At 40.5% G+C, this 20,026-nt stretch overlaps 1 protein-coding gene and 1 pseudogene across 1 annotated transcript in view; one reads left to right on the top strand and one right to left on the bottom strand.

The window, feature by feature from the left end:
• PARVA (parvin alpha) overlaps positions 1–20,026 on the bottom strand; it is a 169,876-nt gene that overhangs the window by 37,525 nt on the left and 112,325 nt on the right. Inside the window, exon 5 of the mRNA XM_025355698.1 lies at positions 2,193–2,333. Within this exon, the coding sequence (XP_025211483.1) occupies positions 2,193–2,333 (141 nt within the window). The remainder of the gene's footprint in view (positions 1–2,192; positions 2,334–20,026) is intronic.
• Positions 11,093–11,562, top strand: LOC112605803 (annotated as a pseudogene).

Genomic DNA, 20,026 nt, shown 5'->3' on the forward strand with positions numbered 1-20,026 from the left:
TTTTTTTTGAGACGGAGTCTCGCGCTGTGTCGCCCAGGCTGGAGTGCAGTGGCGCGATCTCGGCTCACTGCAAGCTCCGCCCCCCAGGTTCAGGCCATTCTCCTGCCTCAGCCTCCGAGCAGCTGGGACTACAGGCGCCCGCCACCACGCCCGGCTAGTTTTTTGTACCTTTAGTAGAGACGGGGTTTCACCATGTTAGCCAGGATGGTCTCGATCTCCTGACCTCGTGATCCGCCCGCCTCGGCCTCCCAAAGTGCTGGGATTACAGGCTTGAGCCACCGCGCCACACATAATTATTCTTATTGGGCTTATGTGCCTTTCCCTCCACTTACTCGACCTCTCACCTGGATGGACGCTCCTGCGGAAATCTACACTAACGATATAGTGTGTGGATGCCTGGAGCTACAGATGACCATTGCCCTGCTCGACCAGGAGAAGAACGCACTGCATTTAATGTTATCATGGGTTATAAACACCCCCCTCTGTGCCTCAGACATGCACCTGGTTGTATCCATCTAGAAACTCANCGCTCTGTTGCCCAGGCTGGAGTGCAGTGGCGCGATCTCGGCTCACTGCAAGCTCCGCCCCCCAGGTTCAGGCCATTCTCCTGCCTCAGCCTCCGAGCAGCTGGGACTACAGGCGCCCGCCACCACGCCCGGCTAGTTTTTTGTACCTTTAGTAGAGACGGGGTTTCACCATGTTAGCCAGGATGGTCTCGATCTCCTGACCTCGTGATCCGCCCGCCTCGGCCTCCCAAAGTGCTGGGATTACAGGCTTGAGCCACCGCGCCCGGCCCATGATAAGTTAAATGATGTTTGACTTATTTTTTTTTGGAGGGGTACAGGGAGGTGGTCCATATTCAAAGGAGTAAGAGATAGGATCAAACCAAACTAAGCAGCAGTCTTCATTAGAGGACTTCTCTAATGTTTATGACTACTGTGGATTTTTAAAATGCAGACACATTTCTCAAACTAGTCATCAACCTCCCTGCGCTGCCTTGTTTTCCCCCATTGACAATACTAGCATTCCTGGAACACAGGGAAACAGCCCCTCTCCTTGATAGCATCTAGGGCCCAGAGCAGGCCTCCCTCCTCCTGCCCTCAGGTGTCTCCCTCTGCGGGCAGAGAATGCCCTGTGCCCTGTTCCCAGCATCACACTGCTGTGCAAAGTAGCTCATCACGCTGTGCACGAAAATGTGTAATTATGTTGAGGAGGCACTTGGTGTCTCAGCCCCAATGTCAGATGTTAGAGACCTGCTGGAGAGATTGTGACTGGCAGTTACTGGGTTTCTAACTTTAGAGGTGAAGATGCCTTTTTCTTTCCCAAGTTTGAAAGGTTTTTTCTCTTTTTTTTTTTCGTAGGGGGCTGTTGATTTTAAGTTGTATAAGTTAGACGCAATAAAGCATAGTACTTAACCTCTTAATACCTAAAGGCAAAACACAGTCTAATCTAATCTTTTATTAATCTAAGTTCCTATTCTTATCTATTACAATAAACTTTGGAATCCAGTTGTTATTGCTAGATTCACCTAATCCCGATTAATTCTGATAGGGACTCATTAAGTCTGTATTAGACACCAGGCCTTTGAAGCAGCAAATGAACTAATAATTTATAAACTAATAGTTATTATAAACTAACAATGTATGCTTTCTGAGGTCTCTGAGCTATGCTAGCTGTAAAAAACTGAATTTTAACATCTTGTTCCAGTGCCTATGATCTCAGCCATATCTTTGCTCTTTCTAGAAAATGAAGGGGGGTTAGAAAGGTGTGGGCTTTGCAATAGACAGAGCTGAATCCTTGCTCCCTGCTTCTCAGCTGTGTGGATGTGGGGACCTCAGCTTTCCAAGCCTCTCCAAGCTGCAGACAACAGCTTTCTCAAAAGGCTGAGCTGGGACTTAGAAGAAAGTAGCTCAGTGAATGAGTTTCCTTCCCTTTGCCATTTCACATGAGGTTTCTATGGAAAGCCTTTTACAGAAGAGGAACGTGAGATTTTGACATTTTGTTATTTTCCCCCAAGGGTACATACGGAACTTCTTCCAAGTTCTAAGGAAGCGGAGCATCTTGTTCAAAGATAAATGAGTTTGGCCCCCTGCCCCGAAGCCTGCCAAGCTTATGGATGGCTTCTTGGGGAAGCCCCATGGCAGGGACCACAGGCATTGTTTAATGGTGCCCCTTTCCTTTGTTCAACTTACAATCCACATTCCACTTGATGCTTCTGGGAGGAAGTTTCAGGGTTTCATTGATCTTCTCCAGGACAGTCTGCAGTTTTTGCTTCTGAGCAATCTCTGACTGGGTGACCTCAGCCACATTTAGCTTCTCGCTCTCCAGTTTCTCTGAGGGTGACAAGGGAAAAGAGAACAGCTGTTATGCTGGGCCCCGGACAACCCTACCGCATGCACTTACTCACTTATTCGGTCTCTCATGCACTCATGCATGCATGCACTCTCGCAACAATAGATACTGGATGCCTACCAGCAGAGGGACACTGCTGTCCCCTCATCACCTTATGGTGGCACCAGCAGCATCAGTACTGTAAGAGCCTGGTGATCATGACTTGAATCCCCAGATCCCAGGGGCATTTTACCTAGCCTGTCATATTTGAACTCTATCATACTGGAGTTTTCTCCTTTTCAATTCTACCTTCTCCAGGGACATCTCTGTGCTCCGACTAGAAAAGCTTCTCTGTAGAGTGAGTCAAGGCATTTTGCACATTCCTGTAGTACAGTCTGTGTCACATCCAATCATATTTATCTGTTTTAAGTACCTTCTTTCCTTTTAAACCCACCTGGAAGGTAACTTACTTAATGTGTCATATTTAATCAATTCTAAGGCACATATTTTTCACACTTTAACATCCCTAAAGTCAGGTTGTGTCTTACTGGCATCCTACAATGGCTGCCAGCTAGGTGGAAGGTCTAAGAGTTATCATTGTTTCCATAGGCGTGAACTTGCTCATAGCTCTTCATAGTATGATTACTTACATGTCTCAATAAGCCTACATGAGCACCTTCAAAAAGTATAAAATAAAAATCAGCAACAAGAAAGCATTGAGTAATAGTTTAAAGTGATTTTTCACTTTTTGAGTGGTACTTATATAATGGTGTGTTTTAAAATCAATGGTTTTTTTATGCAATGACATAGCACCTTAATACTTAAAGGAAAAACTCAGTCTAATCATTTTATTAATCTAAATTAATATTTTAATCTATTACAAAGAAAAAAACAACTTTGGACTCCTTAACAGGAAATTGGTTGTCTACTACTAGAACTCACCTAATTGGTTCTAATTCATTTAAGATTGACAGAACTGCACACATTTAAAATATCTTTTCTAATTTATAAGGGCTGCTATACAAACAAATTAAATTTTACTATGTATCAATATTTCTCCTAATGCTTACATTATTTATTTTTAAATAACTGTGGTTTATCTAAGCCAATGCCCCTTGAGTCATTCTTTGAAGATAAAGTTGCCCAATGGAGAATTTATGCAGGTTCTGTGGATTTGTGAATTTTTTTTAAGCACCTCAGTAGGATAATCTCAAGCTATTCTTACCTGTGATGGCCTGAAATGTTTTCCTTAGTTGTTTCAAGCCATCTCTATCTCTAAAGTTCAGGGATTTAACAAGAATATATCTAAATGTCTTCTTCTTACATCTTGAAGAGACCTTGTGTGTGCCTTATCCATTTTTAGGCTGAATTCTTATCTTGGATCCTCTCCTACTAAAAAAATGACAAGTTATTTTCTTTCACTTTTTCCCATTATTTTTGGATGATGTAATTGTCTCTATAGAAGCAAATTATTTTAATCTTACTTTGCAACTATAAGCATTGTATAGAGGCTGCCCAAAATGCTAGGTTAAGAACCTTCTGGTCTTGTCTTGGCTCAGAGGAAAAGATTGCAGGCAAAGATTACTGATGACTGTTGTGAGAGAGGGCTGGGTGGGGAGGAGAGGAGTGAGGAGGAGCCATTTATTTGCTAGCTCTGTTGTATTACATCATTGTCTATAAATTTTCATATTTAAAATTTGGCATTGAACAGATTTTCAGCTTAGGTCTCTGAGTCTGTTTTCTAGGTCAATAACTTTTTCTTGCGCAGTTGTCTATTTCATCCTTATTTTTTTTAAAATGGCGTGACATAAGAAATATACATCTTGTCTCCTTGATCCCCCTTCCTAGCACAGAGCTCCTAAAACCCTTGTAACTTTCTGAAAGATGATAGTGCATCTTTTGTTATAATATTTGGGTTTTGTCCCCAGTTCCTAAAAAAGCTCTAAAATGATTAAGGTAAAAGGAACATCTTTTGTTGTTCATAACACGCCCCTTTCACCTACATCTGAGTTTATGTTAATGAGGCAACTTTTGGAAAGCTCTGAGGATGGGGGAGCTGATTGCCAGGAGAACCAAGCGTATGATTAAAGGATTGGAACATTCAGCCTCATATCCCCGACCCATGAGAAAGGGGAGGGAAGCTGGAGGTCACCTATCAATGGCCAGTGATTTAACCAATTATGCCTACTTAATGACATTTCATAAAAACTCTGGCCGAAAATGTTCAGAGGACTTCCTGGTTGGTAAATATATGAAGGTGCTGGAGGGTTGTGCACATGAGAAGGCATGGAAGCTCTGTGCTTCTCCCACAAACCATGCCCTATGCATCTCTTCCTCTTGGCTGATTTTGAGTTTTATCCTTTATAATAGACTAGTAAACCTAAGTGCCTTCCTGAGTTCTGTGTGCCATTCTAGCAAATAATCATATCTGAGGAAGGGGTTTTGGAACCCCTGATCTATTATAGCTAGTTGGTCAGAAGTACGGGAAGTCTGAACTTGGCGAATGCCAACTGAAGTGGGGACACTCTTGTGGCACTGAGCCCTTAACCTGTGAGGGCTGTGCTAACTTTGGGCCAGTAGTATCAAAATTAAATTGTAGGACACCCTGTTGGTGTCCATAGAGAACTGGAAAATTGCTTAGTGTGGAAAACCCACACATTTGGTGTCAGAAGTGTTAGGAGTTTAGAGAAATGTGTTTTCCATTATTGGATTTCACACCTTACTTACTGAAGCATCCATTGCTTTTCTGTTTCCACTAATATATTTAACTAGTCTATGATACTAAAATTGTAGTGCATTCTTCCTAAAATTAAATTTTTTCCTTTTTTTTTTTTTAGCATCTGGTATTTCTTATTTAGGAGAAGCATTTTTGTGGCTTTGTTTTGCGTTGCAAATGTTTTATGGAATGTAATTCTGCTTTACTTCTTTCCATTTTAGTCATTATGCTTTGGGTTTATCTTCCTGCTTTTAATTTTGGCTGTTGGATATTTTATTGTAGGCATTGATATTGATATTAAGTGGATTTGCATAAAAATATATCTCAAAGTAATCCTTATTGTGTGTATATTAATATTCTCTTTCTCTCCTTTTTATTTTTATTTTTTTTTTGAGATGGAGTCTTATTCTGTTGCCCAAGCTGGAGTGCACTGGCACAATCTCAGCTTACTGCAACCTCCGCCTCCCGGTTTCAAGGTATTCTCCTGTCTCAGCCTCCTGAGTAGCTGGGATTACAGGCATGCGCCAACATGCCCAGCTAATTTTTGTATTTTTAGTAGAGATAGGGTTTCACTATGTTGGTCAGGCTGGTTTCGAACTCCTGGACTCAAGAGATCCACCCACCTCAGCCTCCCAAAGTCCTGGGATTACAGGCATGAGCCACCGCACCCGGACTTCTCTTTCTCTTAATAAAAATGAGATTATAGTGTATATATATTTTTGCTATTGGCTTTTTTCCACTCATATATATATCATAAGTCTTTTTAGGTCAATATATGAATATAACTCATTCTCTTTCAAAACTGCATATTGCATTATATGACTTATAACTTGACATACAGCCAGGTTATAACCCACATTTTCCCTATTTGTAATAAAGTCGCAATAAACATCTTGTGTGTGTATGTATTATTAATTGATTACTGCTGGTAAACATGAAAGCTATTGCCTTACAGATTTTTTCCTTGTATGTTGTCATCTTACCAAATCCCTTTATTAGTCCTATTGCGGTTTGAGTCTTCAGCATTCTCTGGGTATGCAAATAAAACACTGTTATCTCTATTTTGCAGACTTATGTGACATATTTTAATTTTCTGACATTTTAAATAAAAGATTACTTTGAGAACTTCTGCTATTCCCACCCCTCCTTTATCTTTAAGGTATTCAACCCTTAACACAAAGAGGCCCACTCAAATATTTCTATAGCTTAATAGTAATTTACTCAACGTTAGTAAGGATTTAAAGATAATGTTCTTTTGTGGGCTAATTTCAGCTAGTTCCATAAAGTTTTCTATTGCTGAAGTTTTATTCTTCCAGGAAACTGTTTCTCTCATGTTTCCATAGTTACACAAATTGTTCATAACTAATTTAACTCTTCATAAGTATTAGGCATGATTTTGAAATTGATAGGATGTGATTTAGAAAATTTTCTCAGGTGGATTATTTTGTGAATCTTTGAGTTGTTTTTGAAGGTATTACCCAAATTTGCTTTTGGAGAGATTATACATAGAAAACAATGAAACAGTATTCAAAAGTTCTGATGTATACAGACAAGGCAGAATAAACTCAATTACCCTGAATGGTGGGAGAACTGAGATGTTCTAACAAACACAGTCGTCATATATACCACACTATGTTAATGTAACCACCCTTCAAGAACTAAAATATGTAAAATACTGTTTCCAGTATGAGCAACTCCTGAGTTGTTTAAAAAATACTTCTGTCTCCAAGTATATTAGGAGAGAAACTTGCACTGTAGTCAGAGAATTTGGTCTGTATACTAATTTGTTGAGGTTTGCTTTATGGACATAGTGAAATTTCGTAAGTGTTCCATGAGCAGCTGAAAAGAATACAGTTTGCAAGGTATCATATGCTACATGCAGATTAGTTAGAGCTGATTGACTGTATTGCTCAAACATTCTCTATGAACTTTTTTCTTAATATGTTATTAAAAGAAATATGTTAAAAACTGCCACTGTGATAGGTTTGTCAAATACTTGAAGTAATGATTATCATTTTAAATTTTTAAGTATTTGATATACAAAAGTACATATAAGTTTAAAATTTCTATATTTTCCTAGTGACTTTAATTTCTTATTAATATGTAGTGACTCTCTGCAGTAATGCCTTTTGCCTTAAAGTCTATTTTGTATGATGTGAAATAGTTACCCCAGCTTTAAAAAAATTAGTCCAGTATACATAATTATTTCCACCCTTTTTCTTTCAACCTTTGTGTGTCCCTCATTTATTAAAACTATCTCGGCTGGGCATGGTGGCTCTACCCCTGTAATCCCAGCACTTTGGGAAGCTGAGGCAGGAGGACTGCTTGAGGCCAGGAGTTGGAGACCAGCGTGGGCAACATAGTGAGACCCTGTCTGTACAAAAAATAAGAAACTTAGCTGGGCATGGTGGCACACGCCTGTAGTCCTAGCTACTTGGGGGGCTGAGATGGGAGGATTGCTTTTGAGCATGGGAGGTAGAGGCTACAGTCGGCTGTAATCGTACCACTGCTCTCCAGCCTGGTCAACAAAGCAAGACCCTGTCTCAAAACAAAACAAAACTATCTCCTGTATATAGTATTTGGCAAGAATTTTTTTTGTTATTTAGTCTGATATTGAGTATACCAGTATACTTGGATTCACTTCTACCAACTTATTGTGAACTTTCTATTTAGTGGGTTTTCTGATTCTTCTCCCCCTTCCATCCTTGCCTTCTTTGGATTAATGTTTTTATTCTTTCTCATTCCATTTTCTCCCCATGATTAGTAGGGAGGTTATATACTCTGTCTCTATTATTTCAGTATTTATGATAGAAAATTCATCATTCATATTTAACTTAATAAAATCTTAAGCTAATTAGTATCTTTACCCATATGCTAAACAATACAAAGACCTCAGCATGCTTTGACTTCAATTACATAATTCCTGATTTATGTGCTGTAGTTATATGGGATTCTGATTCTATCTTGTTTTAATTAACAAATTAGATATTATTGTGATTATTCTATATTCATTTAGTTATGGCTTTGATCTACCCACCATGATAATCTTTGTTCACTATTGTAGATATTTTTGGGGGGTTCATTTTCCTTCCTATTGTACATTCTTTAGAAATTCCTTTGCGGGGGTCTATTGGTAGTAAACCTTCTCAGTTTGTGTTTATTGAAAATGCCTTTATTTTCTCTCTCTCTTTTTTTTTAGACATAGTCTCACTCTGACACCCAGGCTGCAGTGCAGTGGCTCACTGCAACCTCCACCTCCTGGGTTCAAGCGATTCTCCTGCCTCAGCCTCCCAAGTAGCTGGGATTATAGGTGCATGCCACTACTGCCTGGCTAAGTTTTGTATTTTTAGTAGAAATCGGGTTTCACTATGTTGATCAGGCTATTCTTGAACTTCTGAGCTCAGGGGATCCATTCGTCTCAGCCTCCCAAAGTGCTGGGATTACAGGCATGAGTTACTGAGCCCGGCCTCTCTTAACTTTTTATCTTTTTATTTTTTATACTGAGTCCCACTCTGTCACCCAGGCTGGAGTACAGTGGCGCGATCTCGGCTCACTGCAAGCTCTGCCTCCCGGGTTCATGCCATTCTCCTGCCTCAATCTCTCGAGTAGCTGGGACTACAGGTGCCCGCCACCACGCCCAGCTAATTTTTCGTATTTTTAGTAGAGACAGGGTTTCACCATGTTAGCCAGGATGGTCTCGATCTCCTGACCTCGTGATCTGCCCGCCTTGGCCTCCCAAAGTGCTGGGATTATAGGCGTGAGCCACCATGCCAGGCAGCCTCTCCTAACTTTTTAAAGCCACCTCTCTTAACTTTAACAGGTTTTTTTTTGGCTGTGTATGAATTTATAAGTTGATCATTTTTGTCAGCACTTTAAAGACATCAAAGTGTTTTGATATCTTCAATATTAATATCTTTTGGCTTTTTTTGTTCCTTGTGAAAGACAGCTTTCAGTCTGTTGTTCCTTTATAAATAATCTATTTTTTTTCCTCTATGCTTTTAATCATCTGTCTTCAGTGTTCTTAGGTTTCACTGCAAAGTGTGTAGGTGTAGATTTGTCACTACTTATCCTATTTGGGATTCACTGAGCTCCCTGAATCTGAGGAATCATGTCTTTCATCAATTCTAGAAAATTCTCATTCATTATGTTTTCTTTAAATATTTACTATACTCCATTTTCTTTTCTTCTAGAATTCCAATTAGCTATGTATGTTAGATCTACTTAGAATAACCTCTATGTTTTTGAATTCTCTTTCTCATTTTCTATTCTGTTGTCTCTCTATACTGGATTCTGGGTAATTTCTCCAGTGTTCTCTTCTGGTTCATTACTTCCTTCTTTAGCTGTGTCTAATCCACTGAGGTTCCTAGTTTCATTATTATTCACACTTTTTCATTTCTAGAAGTTCTGTTTGGTTGTTTTTCATGTCTACCTGTCCAGTCTTAATAGTTTCTTGTTCTTTTATCATTTTCAAGTCTTTAAAAACATTTATTTTGGCATATTAAATATACTCATTTTATATTCTATAACTGAACACTTTTTTTCTTTTTCTTTTTTTAAAATAGAGATGGGGTCTCACTATATTGCCCATGCTAGTCTCGAACTCCTGGGCTCAAGCAGTCCTCCCACCTTGGCTTCCCAAAGTGCTGCAGTTACAGGTATGAGCCACCATGCCCAGTCTATAGCTTAACAGTTTCTAATATTTATAGTATTTGTGGGATGAATCTATAGAATATTGTTTCTGTTGACAGTGCTTATGGTGGCTTATTGCCCATGTCTTTGGTGATTTCTAATTTTGAGGTCATATTCCTTGGAATTTGTGGTTTGGGCTTAGAGTTCCTTCCTCTTTAAAAGAAGGACATATGTTTGCTTCTGCCATGGGGCAGTAGTGACCTGGGACAACTTGTAACCAAAATTTCAATTTAGATTTTTTAAAGTCACAAAAGTAGTGTGAATCCTAGCCTTAAATCTGTGTGAGTATAGACTTTTGATGAGGAGTTATCTGAAGCAGACTTCTTTTTAGTTGTTCTATTCACATCCAAGGCTAAGATATCCTTATTGCCTCTTTCTGTGGGACAACTTTTGCACTCATTGAAAGAGTTGCCCTTCCAAGACCATAGCTCTATTCAGGGGGCTTGAATCCAACCGTTTCTTGTTCAGACTCTACCCAAGACTTGTCTCCTGACCCTGTATGTGGGACCCTTTAAACTTCAGGCTATAGGTCATTAGGAATGATAGGTTATTAGGAATTAGCACGTATCCCACTAGATTTATCCTTCCTTCTTGTTTTGGGAATCAGAGGAATTTCCTTCCTTTTTCACACCGGTTTAGCCATCCCATACAAAAATATGTTGTTAAAGGCTTATTCAGATTTTTTAAGTGTGCTATACCAATAAGATTTATCTGAACATCTAGTCAGCCATAATGCTAAAAATGAAAATTGAATTTCTTACTATATTAACTAAGACCTCTAAAACACTTATAATAGTTGTAATAGCCATTATTTCTCGTTTGTCCCTAATACCACATCTTTGATATTTCACTATTTAATATGTTCAGTTAGGTTTTATTTAGTGGTCTTTATCATATTTAAGTAGTTTCCTCTTTCTATTTTACTTGAAATGGCTGTTGAAGTATATCAAATGTTATTTGGTATCTACTGATATGTTAATTCAGTTTTGCTCTTGAAATTTACATATGCACTCAACCACTTTCAAAAAGACTGATAATATATAAACAGAGAAAATTCAAGCTGTGAAAACTGTCTCCTCTCCATGGCAGTCCCAAGTTCCCTAGTCCCATTCCATAGAGACTATTACCAGAAATATTCAATGCACACACAAACATTGTATGTGTCCCTTGACACACACACAGTCATTCTCTACCATGCTTTTTTCTACGTAGTAAGACATTTGAGAGCTTCTCTATTATTTATAAAGAAAAATAATAAAAAAAACTTTCATCTAGCTTTTGAGTTTCTGAGATGAGAAAATGCCTCTTTCAGTTTAAGAATAGCAGCATACGGGCTGCGTCGGGCTGCAGGAGAAGATGGTGGTCTCCACAGGAGTTAAAGTTCCTCGTAATTTTCGCTTGTTGGAAGAACTTGAAGAAGGACAAAAAGGAGTACAAAAAGGATGGTACGGTTAGCTGGGGCCTTGAAGATGATGAAGATATGACACTTACAAGGTGGACAGGCATGATTATTGGGCCACCAAGGACAAATTATGAAAACAGAATATATAGCCTGAAAGTAGAATGGGGACCTAAATACCCAGAAGCTCCTCCGTCAGTTAGATTTGTAACAAAAATTAATATGAATGGAATAAATAATTCCAGTGGGATGGTGGATGCCCAGAGCATACCAGTGTTAGCAAAATGGCAAAATTCATATAGCATTAAAGTTGTACTTCAAGAGCTAAGACGTCTAATGATGTCCAAAGAAAATATGAAGCTTCCACAGCCACCAGAAGGACAAACATACAACAATTAATTTTAGTGGATCTCAAACTTGTCTTAAATCAACAATCTTCTACTCATGTTAATGTTTTGATTCAATATCACAATGAAAAATACCCACACATTAAGTAAAAGAATTCCAGCTGGTAAACATGACCTGGACATCTGTAAGAATATATTTAATACATGTACACCCATTATGTTTTCAGGTAACAGGAGGAAAAATGCAGCACAATTTTTTTTCTCTTGTTAAGGCACTGTCATTTAAACATAAACCTGGAGTACTCGAAATATAATTCAGGTTTACAAGATGAAAGCGTGTGGAGAAGTGTCAGATGGCAGTGGAAGCATGTGTGTTTCTAAAAAGTGAAAATCTCAAGAAAGAAAACAGAAATGGCATGCTTTACCCATCTTGCTTAGTGAAAGAGAGCTGCAGTTGAAATTGTTTAAAAAGTAGCAGGTACAACAAATATTGTCACAGATGTGTTAATTTTTGAAGCGGTGTGGGTGTTGACTACTAGTAGTATCAAAAATATGTTCAGGATTGTTTTGATACCTGTATTTATAATAAAAAATGTTGGGGGGAGTTGATGAATTTCTGTTAAAAGCTGTTCTTGTATGTTACATGTAACAGACATGGTAAATATTTGTTTACAGTCTTTGTTTAACCATGCATTTAAGTTTAAGTGAAGTCAACAAAAAGGAAATAGGTGTATGGATATGTGATTTTGAGATTAAAGTTAGTCTTAAAATGTAAATAAAATGTGGAATGTGTCCTCAGAGACTGTGCCATTTCTATTATGTTGATGTAGTATATGTACAGTACCTTGCTAGGGAAGCAAAAATTGGAATTATGTAGCTTTTCCTGTATATACACTTTTATTTACCCTATTTTGTGTACTTCTTGTGAATTATAATTTGCAGACTATTTCAGAAAAGCAATTATCTAGTTTAATTTCTTCTTTGGACAAGGAGGAGTCCTAAGTAGTATATTTTGAGTTTGATTTCACCAGAAATAATATTATTAAAAAGATATTTGCATTCTGGCAATTCTTTTAGGATTATAGGTTGCAAATTATCCAAATACATATCCCATTTTTTAAATCATAAAAAAAAAGAATAGCAGCATATATCAACAATCCTAAAATCAGACTATTATAGGAGGAGGATCTTCAAGCAGTGCTATTCAACAGAACTTTCTGCTATGACGTCAATGTTCATTTTTTAATTATCCAATATGGTAGCTACTAGCTACATTTGGCTATTGAGCACTTGATATCTAGCTGGTGTAACTGAGAAAATCAATGTTCCATTTTAATTGCTTTTAACAGCTGCATGTGGCTATTGGTTGCTGAACTGGATAGCTCAGCCATAGAGGTTTGTAAAGCCACCTTCCTGACTTTACAGGAGAATGATCGGAGTAGCAGAAGTATGTTTTAGTGGTGAAACCAAGATTGGAACTGAGATCTCCTGTTTCTTCATTCCTGCTTCAATTTTAGCATAGCTGCCACTTCAGCCCAGCATTTTGGGGCATAGAAAAGTGACCCTCAAAGTAAACAAGATCAAACTCTTCAAGATGCACCTCCTCCTGGGGTTCATGGAGTCATCCCCATTCAACATCCACCACATAGAATCAGCCTGGTTTACTCTGGTTACTCATTCCCTACATCTCTAGGTCCTCTTCAAGCTTTTCCCCATCCAAACTGTCACTCCTCTAGTTTGACACTATCCTTTTCTCATGAGGAGATGCTCTGCTAGAGTTCCTTCCACTGTCTCTGAGCAACCCCCATACTGCTCCTATGTTATTTCCTAAAGCCCCATTTCTGATTGTGTTGTTTTGCTCATAAGCCATCACTAGTTGCCACTACTCAAACAATACAGTCTAAAACTCTTAGTTCACGGTCCTCTAATGTGAGCTTCATCTTCTTCCTTTATTTTATTTATTGTTTTGAGACACAGTCTCACTTTGTCTTCCAGGCCGGAATGCAGTGGTGCGATCTCAGCTCACTGCAACCTCTGCCTCCTGGGCTCAAGTGATCCTCCTGCCTGAGTCACCTGAGTAGCTGGGATTACAGGCGCCCACCACCACGCCCCACTAATTTTTGTATTTTTAGTAGAAATGAGGTTTCATCGTGTTGGCCAGGCTGATCTTGAATTTCTGGCCTCAAGTGATCTGCCTGCCTCGGCCTCCTGAAGTGCTGGGATTACAGGCATGAGCCACCGCAACCAGCCTCTATTTATTTTATTTTTATCTTTGAGACAGAGTTTCGCTCTTGTTGCCCAGGCTGGAGTCCAATGGTGCGATTTTGGCTCACTGCAATGTCTGCCTCCCGGATTCAAGCGATTCTCCTGCCTCAGCCTCCCAAGTAGCTGGGATTACAGGTATGCGCCACCATGCCTGGCTAATTTTGTATTTTTAGTAGCGATAAGGTTTCTCCATGTTAGTCAGGCTGGTCCTGAACTCCCGACCTCAGGTGATCCACCCACCTCAGCCTCCCAAAGTGCTGGGATTACAGGTGTGAGCCACAGTGCCGGGCCCTTTATTTTAAATAGACTTTTCATTTTAGAATGGTTTTTAGATTTATATAAAAGTCACAAACAGTACAGACAGTTCCTATGCACTCCGAACTCAGTTTCCCCTCCTACTGTTAACATCTCACATTACTATGGTACATATGTCACAGCTATTTATGTATGACATTAGTACATGACTGTTAACCCCATATCTTATCTGGATTCACTAGGTTTTTTCTAATGCCCTTTTTCTGTTTCAGGAAACGGTCTAGGATACCACTTCTTCTCTTCATGTCTCCTTAGCCTCCTCTGTTCTGTGATGGTTTTTCACACTTTCCTTGTTTTTACCATGACCTTGACAATTTTGAGAAGGGATGGTCGGGACTGCTTGGTTGTTCCTACATTTTTCCCACGGGTAGGCCGGGGAGGAAGACCACAGAAGTGAAGTAACCTTTATTTATATCCTCCCCCTACCCTATCCCCACTTCCACACCCTAATCACGGGAAGCCTGTCACTAAAATCAGCCACTCAAGGATTTGTGGAATTAATTGCCACCTTTTTTGAAGGGGTTGTATCTACATAAAGTATTTGAAATTCTATAAGGAAGAGTTGTCTTTTTGTTCCCGTTTATTTGTTCAGTTATTTATTTATATCAGTATCAATTTAAGGCTATTTATATTAGACTTTGGATTATAATCCAATACTACGATTACTAATTTTCCCCCAAATAATTCCAGCTTTAGCCACTGGGAGCTCCCTCAGGTTGGTTTTGGACATTTTCAATGTGTGGCTGCGTGTATATGTATTTTTTCTTAGCACTTCTTTTTGGCACTGCAAGATGCTCTAGGCTCATCTATATTCCCTGCCCCAGGTCTAAAATAAGGCATTTCTCCAAGAAGTCCTGGTTTATCCTGTTGGAAAATGGTGCTAAAAACCACCACCTGGGAGCTGGGTCTCATTTTCTTTGTTAGCCTCATATCCCAGTCACCCAACCCTGATGGTCACCTACCCACTGGCTCCTGGATGCTATAGCATTTTCCCTCCATTAGCACCAAAATTAACAGAGGCTTCCTGGAAACTCTTTTGTTGTCTTGGCTAAAGTGCCCTTTCTCCTTCCTTATATGTTTGAGATCTTTTTCTGTAAGGCACCATTCAAAATGCCCCCTCTGGCTGGGTGAGGTGGCTCATGCCTTTAATCCCAACACTTTGGGAGGCCAAGGTGGGTGAATCATTTGAGCCCAGTAGTTTGAGACCAGCTTGGGAAACATGGTGAAATCCCATTGCTATAAAACATACAAAAATTAGTTGGGTGTGGTGGTGCACACCTGTGATCGCAGCTACCTGGGAGGCTGAGATGGGAAGATCTCCTGAGCCCGGGGAGGGCGACACTGCAGTGAACTATGACTGTGCCACTGCACTCCAGCCTGGGCAACAGAGTGAGGCCCTAGCTCCAAAAAAAAAAAAAAAAAAGTAACAAAAATAAAACACCAAAATACCCCCTCTTCCCTGAAACCTTTCCCAAAACCTTTCCCAAACTCCTACTTGATCTCTTACAGACCTGTATACTACCAGGCTGTGAGTTTCCAGAACTCACAATTTTCAAAATGCCCCCTCTGGCTGGGTGAGGTGGCTCACACCTTTAATCCCAACAGAGGACAGCAATATGACACATTTACTTTTATATCCCTAAACTCAGCAGTTAGCATATAGCACACCAAATGGTTTTTGCCTAGTGGATATTATTATCAGACTAGATTAAGATTAGTGTAAATTGCACCCTTTAGGGTCTATCAGGGAAAAAGAAAACCACACACACAAAACAAAACAAAAACCAAACCATCCTCCTGTAGAACTTTATTGCCACAGGCAACCTTTTGGTCTCAAGCCTGAAGAATGATACCTGTTTCAGTCACATGTTATTGTGAAAACCAGAAGGAAGAGCCCTGGAACCTTATGACTCTCATCCCTGAATATAGGCCTTGTCTGTTCCCAGCACATGTACCTGTTCAAAGATAAGGATCAGTCAAATGAAACATACCACAAGGAAATTCACATAGACATCCCAAGCCAGGAAACCTCAATAAGAAACAGGCAGTGGGCCATGTTCACATGAAATGATGAATTATGTTGTGTAGGCATCGTCCTGGAATCGCTTATCCCATCTCTCACTCAGTCATACCTACTGCCTAAGTGTTGTGAATGTAAATATAACCAGGTGACCGTGGACATACCTGCATAATTGAGGCATTGGGAAATGTGTCCCAACTTTGGATGATTCTGTGACTTTCTTATTGATGCCATGGAGTAAGAGAATATTCTGGGAAACCTAAGGCTCTTTCCTCTATCAATCACCCTGGAAGGGGGTAATCCTGGTCAAGAAATGAGGTGTTTTGGCTGGGGTAGGAAGGAACTTCCTCCTCATTCTGGGGTTGGGAAACCTTTGCTCTGAAGTTTGGAAAGGGCTGGGGCTGCTCCCATGAGAGGACGAAGTATATGTCATGAAGAAGCAGGCCAGCGTTGCCAGCGGCTACTATTTTCTTGGCAGCAACACCAATAGTGCAGAGAAGTGGCCAGTGTCCCCACAGCAGGGTTGCTGTCCCTGTGGTCTCTCTGGATGATGGCGATGCCCCTTCCCCGAGCTCCCTAGCCCACCTGCATTCATCTGCAGCTGCAGACAGCTCCTAGCACATTGATGGCCATCTCTGGCCTCTTCTTGTAACCAGAAGCACAACCTGGAAGTTTTTATTTCCTGCACAGGCAACCCTCAACCACAGGGGGAAAGGAGCCATAGGATAAATGCCCTTGTTACCTTGCACTGGGAAGGGTGATTCTGAGATGTGTTGTTACGTGGTTTCTCAGAGGGCCCAGCTATGAGCCCTGGTTGAAATAGGGCTGCTGCTCTGATTAACATACTCATGTTTGGCACTTTTCTCTTCCCCTCTTACATGCCCTACTCAGTTATTTGTATGTTTTAAGGTTGCCTCCCATATAAGCTTCCTCCACCCATGTCCTTGTCTCAGCATCTGCTTTGGGAAAACCTAAACTAAGATCTGATGCCAGGGCAAGTGGGAAGACCCAGGGAATATAGGCAGCAATGGGGCAGCTGGGTTGGGCAGCTAAGAAAGAAGGACTAGGGAGAGGCTCTTCTGATAGAATCTACCAGAAATGCCTGGGGCCTCTGAGAAGGGTGATTTTCCTGCAAGGAAGGCAGACACTGCTGTGAGCAAGGGGCATGTGGCCACACAGAGGTGAGCCAGGTATGCTGTTGCTCCCCATTGAGCTCGTAATTGGAGAACACCCAGCCAGTCCTTGCCAGCCAAGGTCACATGGAATCTCAAGGATGCTCACCTGTTCAGGCTTTCACCACAGCAATGAAACATATACAACCCTCTATCAGGAGGTCCCTGCCTAATATGGTTTGGCTGTTTCCTCACTCAAAACTCACCTTGAATTTTAATAATCCCCATGTATCAAGGTGGACATAACTGAATCTGGGGTAGTGAATAAGTCTCACAATATCTGATGGTTTTATAAATGGGAGTTCCCCTGCACAAGCTTTTTTGCCTGCCATCATGTAAGACGTGACTTTGTTCTTCATTCGCCTTCAGCCATGATTGTGAGGCCTCACCAGCCACGTGGAACTCTGAGTCAATTAAACCTCTTTCCTTGTTTTTTTTTTTGAGATGGAGTCTTGCTCTGTCACCCAGGTTGGAATGCAATGGTGCGATCTCAGCTAACTGCAACCTCTGCCTCCTGGGTTCAAGCGATTCTCCTGCCTCAGCCTCCCGAGTAGCTGGGATTACAGGTGTCTGCTACCATGCCTGGCTAATTTTTGTATTTTTAGTAGAGATCGGGGTTTCACCATGTTGGTCAGGCTGGTCTCAAATTCCTGACCTTGTGATCCGCCTGCCTCGGCCTCCCAAAGTGTTGGGATTACAGGCGTGAGCCACTGCACCCGGTACTCTTTCCTTTTTAAATTACCCAGTCTCGGGTATGTCTATGAGCCGCGTGAGAACAGACTAATACACTGCTACACCTTCTCACACACTTCTGCCTCTAGGTTCTGGGTCTTTGTTCCACAATGTAATCAACATGGCTTCCTGGATTCCATGTCCTTTTCTTTTTCTTTTTTTTTTTTTTGAGACAGTTTCGCTCTTGTTGCCCAGGCTGGAGTGCAATGGCATGATCTCGGCTCACTGCAACTTCTGCCTCCTGGGTTCAAGTGATTCTCCTGCCTCAGCCTCCCAAGTAGGATGCACCACCATGCCTGGCTAATTGTATTTAGAAGAGACGGGCTTTCACTGTGTTGGTCAGGCTGGTCTTGAACTCCTGACCTCAGGTGATCCACCCACCTCGGACTCCCAAAGTGCATGGATTACAGGTGTGAACCACCATGCCTGGCCCCATATCCTTTTCTTGATGTCAGTGTGTGTGCTCCTGGGCTACCAGAGGCCCCTATGCCATTTCCATCATCTTCTAAGTGCTAGTGTTTCATAGTTACTTTACTAATCTCAAACTCAGACCCTGCCAGCTCGCTGCCCAACCAACTCAGTATTAAGGAAGCTCAAGCCCCAGTATGATTAGAAACTGGATTTCTGGGAACAATCATGCCTGGTTAACACCACCATGTAAGGGTACTGTACCTAGGTACAGATGTTTGGTTATTTATACTGCAGACAACAAGTTAAAAACATCCACTAATATGCCCAAATCTTGATATCTAAATTCCATTCTCCAATAAAATAAATCAGGGCTTGTTGGAAAAGTGATTGATTTCAGGACTGGAGTAAGAAAAATATAAGATGGTCTTGGAGTATCTTATGATGTGAGAAACAAAGGAAATGCTCTCTCTCTCTCTCTCTCTCTCTCTCTATATATATATATATATATATATATATATATATATGGGCAGCTTGTTGAAAGTGTCCAGGAGGCAACCTGAAAGAGCTCCCAATGGCCAAAGCTGGAAGCCAATGAGCAAAAAAGTGAACGATAAAGTAGTACTGGATTAAACCCAAAGTATAAAATAAATATGTCCACAGTGATATAAATAAATAGAAATGACAACTCTTCCTTTTAGAATTCCAGTTAATAAATGCAGAAGGAATACAGAGAAGAGACCATCTCTGCTAGAACACTACCATAATAATTGCAGCAGATGCATTCTAAATGGATGCTAAAACTAGAGGGAGAAGTTTAAGGAGAACAGGATATTTACATAGTTTCAAAGTATCTCTCCCCAAATAAATTACTTAAAAAGAGAAAAATAGTCACTTTATAATGAAGAAATCTGGCAGTATGATACCACCTTGACAATGTGATTGAGGTTAACATGACCAGTGACAGGAAAAATAGCTAGAGGGGAACGTAAGGTCAGAGTGCTCACTCGAAACTCTGCCTCCTTTATACTCACAGGGTCATTAAAAAAAGAAAACAAACCAAAACATTCCCCCTAATCTCTGCTTTCAGACTGATCCCTCCCAGGAGCTCCTGACGCGCATATATATATATATATTTATATGTGTGTGTATATATATATTTATGTGTGTGTGTGTATATATATATATATATTTTTTTTTTACTACACACTGGCTCACTCCACCTGGTTATCCTACCTGTAGGCTTTGAATGTGTATGCCCTGCCTTAGACCTTTGAGATTAGGGTCTAAACTTAAGTTCACAAAAGAACCATCACCTCCATAGTGAATCACCTTTTCAGCATGAAGGGTGAGATCTGAAATGATCTAATCTGCTTGTATGTAATGCCTGATTTGGGTTGCACAGATGTGACGCTGGATGGTTTTGTAACCATTCCTGGAGGCAAGATTCCTTCACGACCATGTTCCATTACTCTGTGGCCATGTTTTACCTTGCTTGCTCTGACAGCCTAGCATAGAACATTTTGGCAGTTTCAGATCCTGAGTAGATGTCTGCTGGAGGAGTTAAAAGCTGTAGTCACTGGGAGAGATGCGTAGTGAGGTTCCCGGCTTAGCCATGTCTTCATGTGCCAA

This window comes from Theropithecus gelada, chromosome 14, assembly GCF_003255815.1.
Source record: "Theropithecus gelada isolate Dixy chromosome 14, Tgel_1.0, whole genome shotgun sequence".
NCBI classification, from domain to species: Eukaryota; Metazoa; Chordata; class Mammalia; order Primates; family Cercopithecidae; genus Theropithecus; species Theropithecus gelada.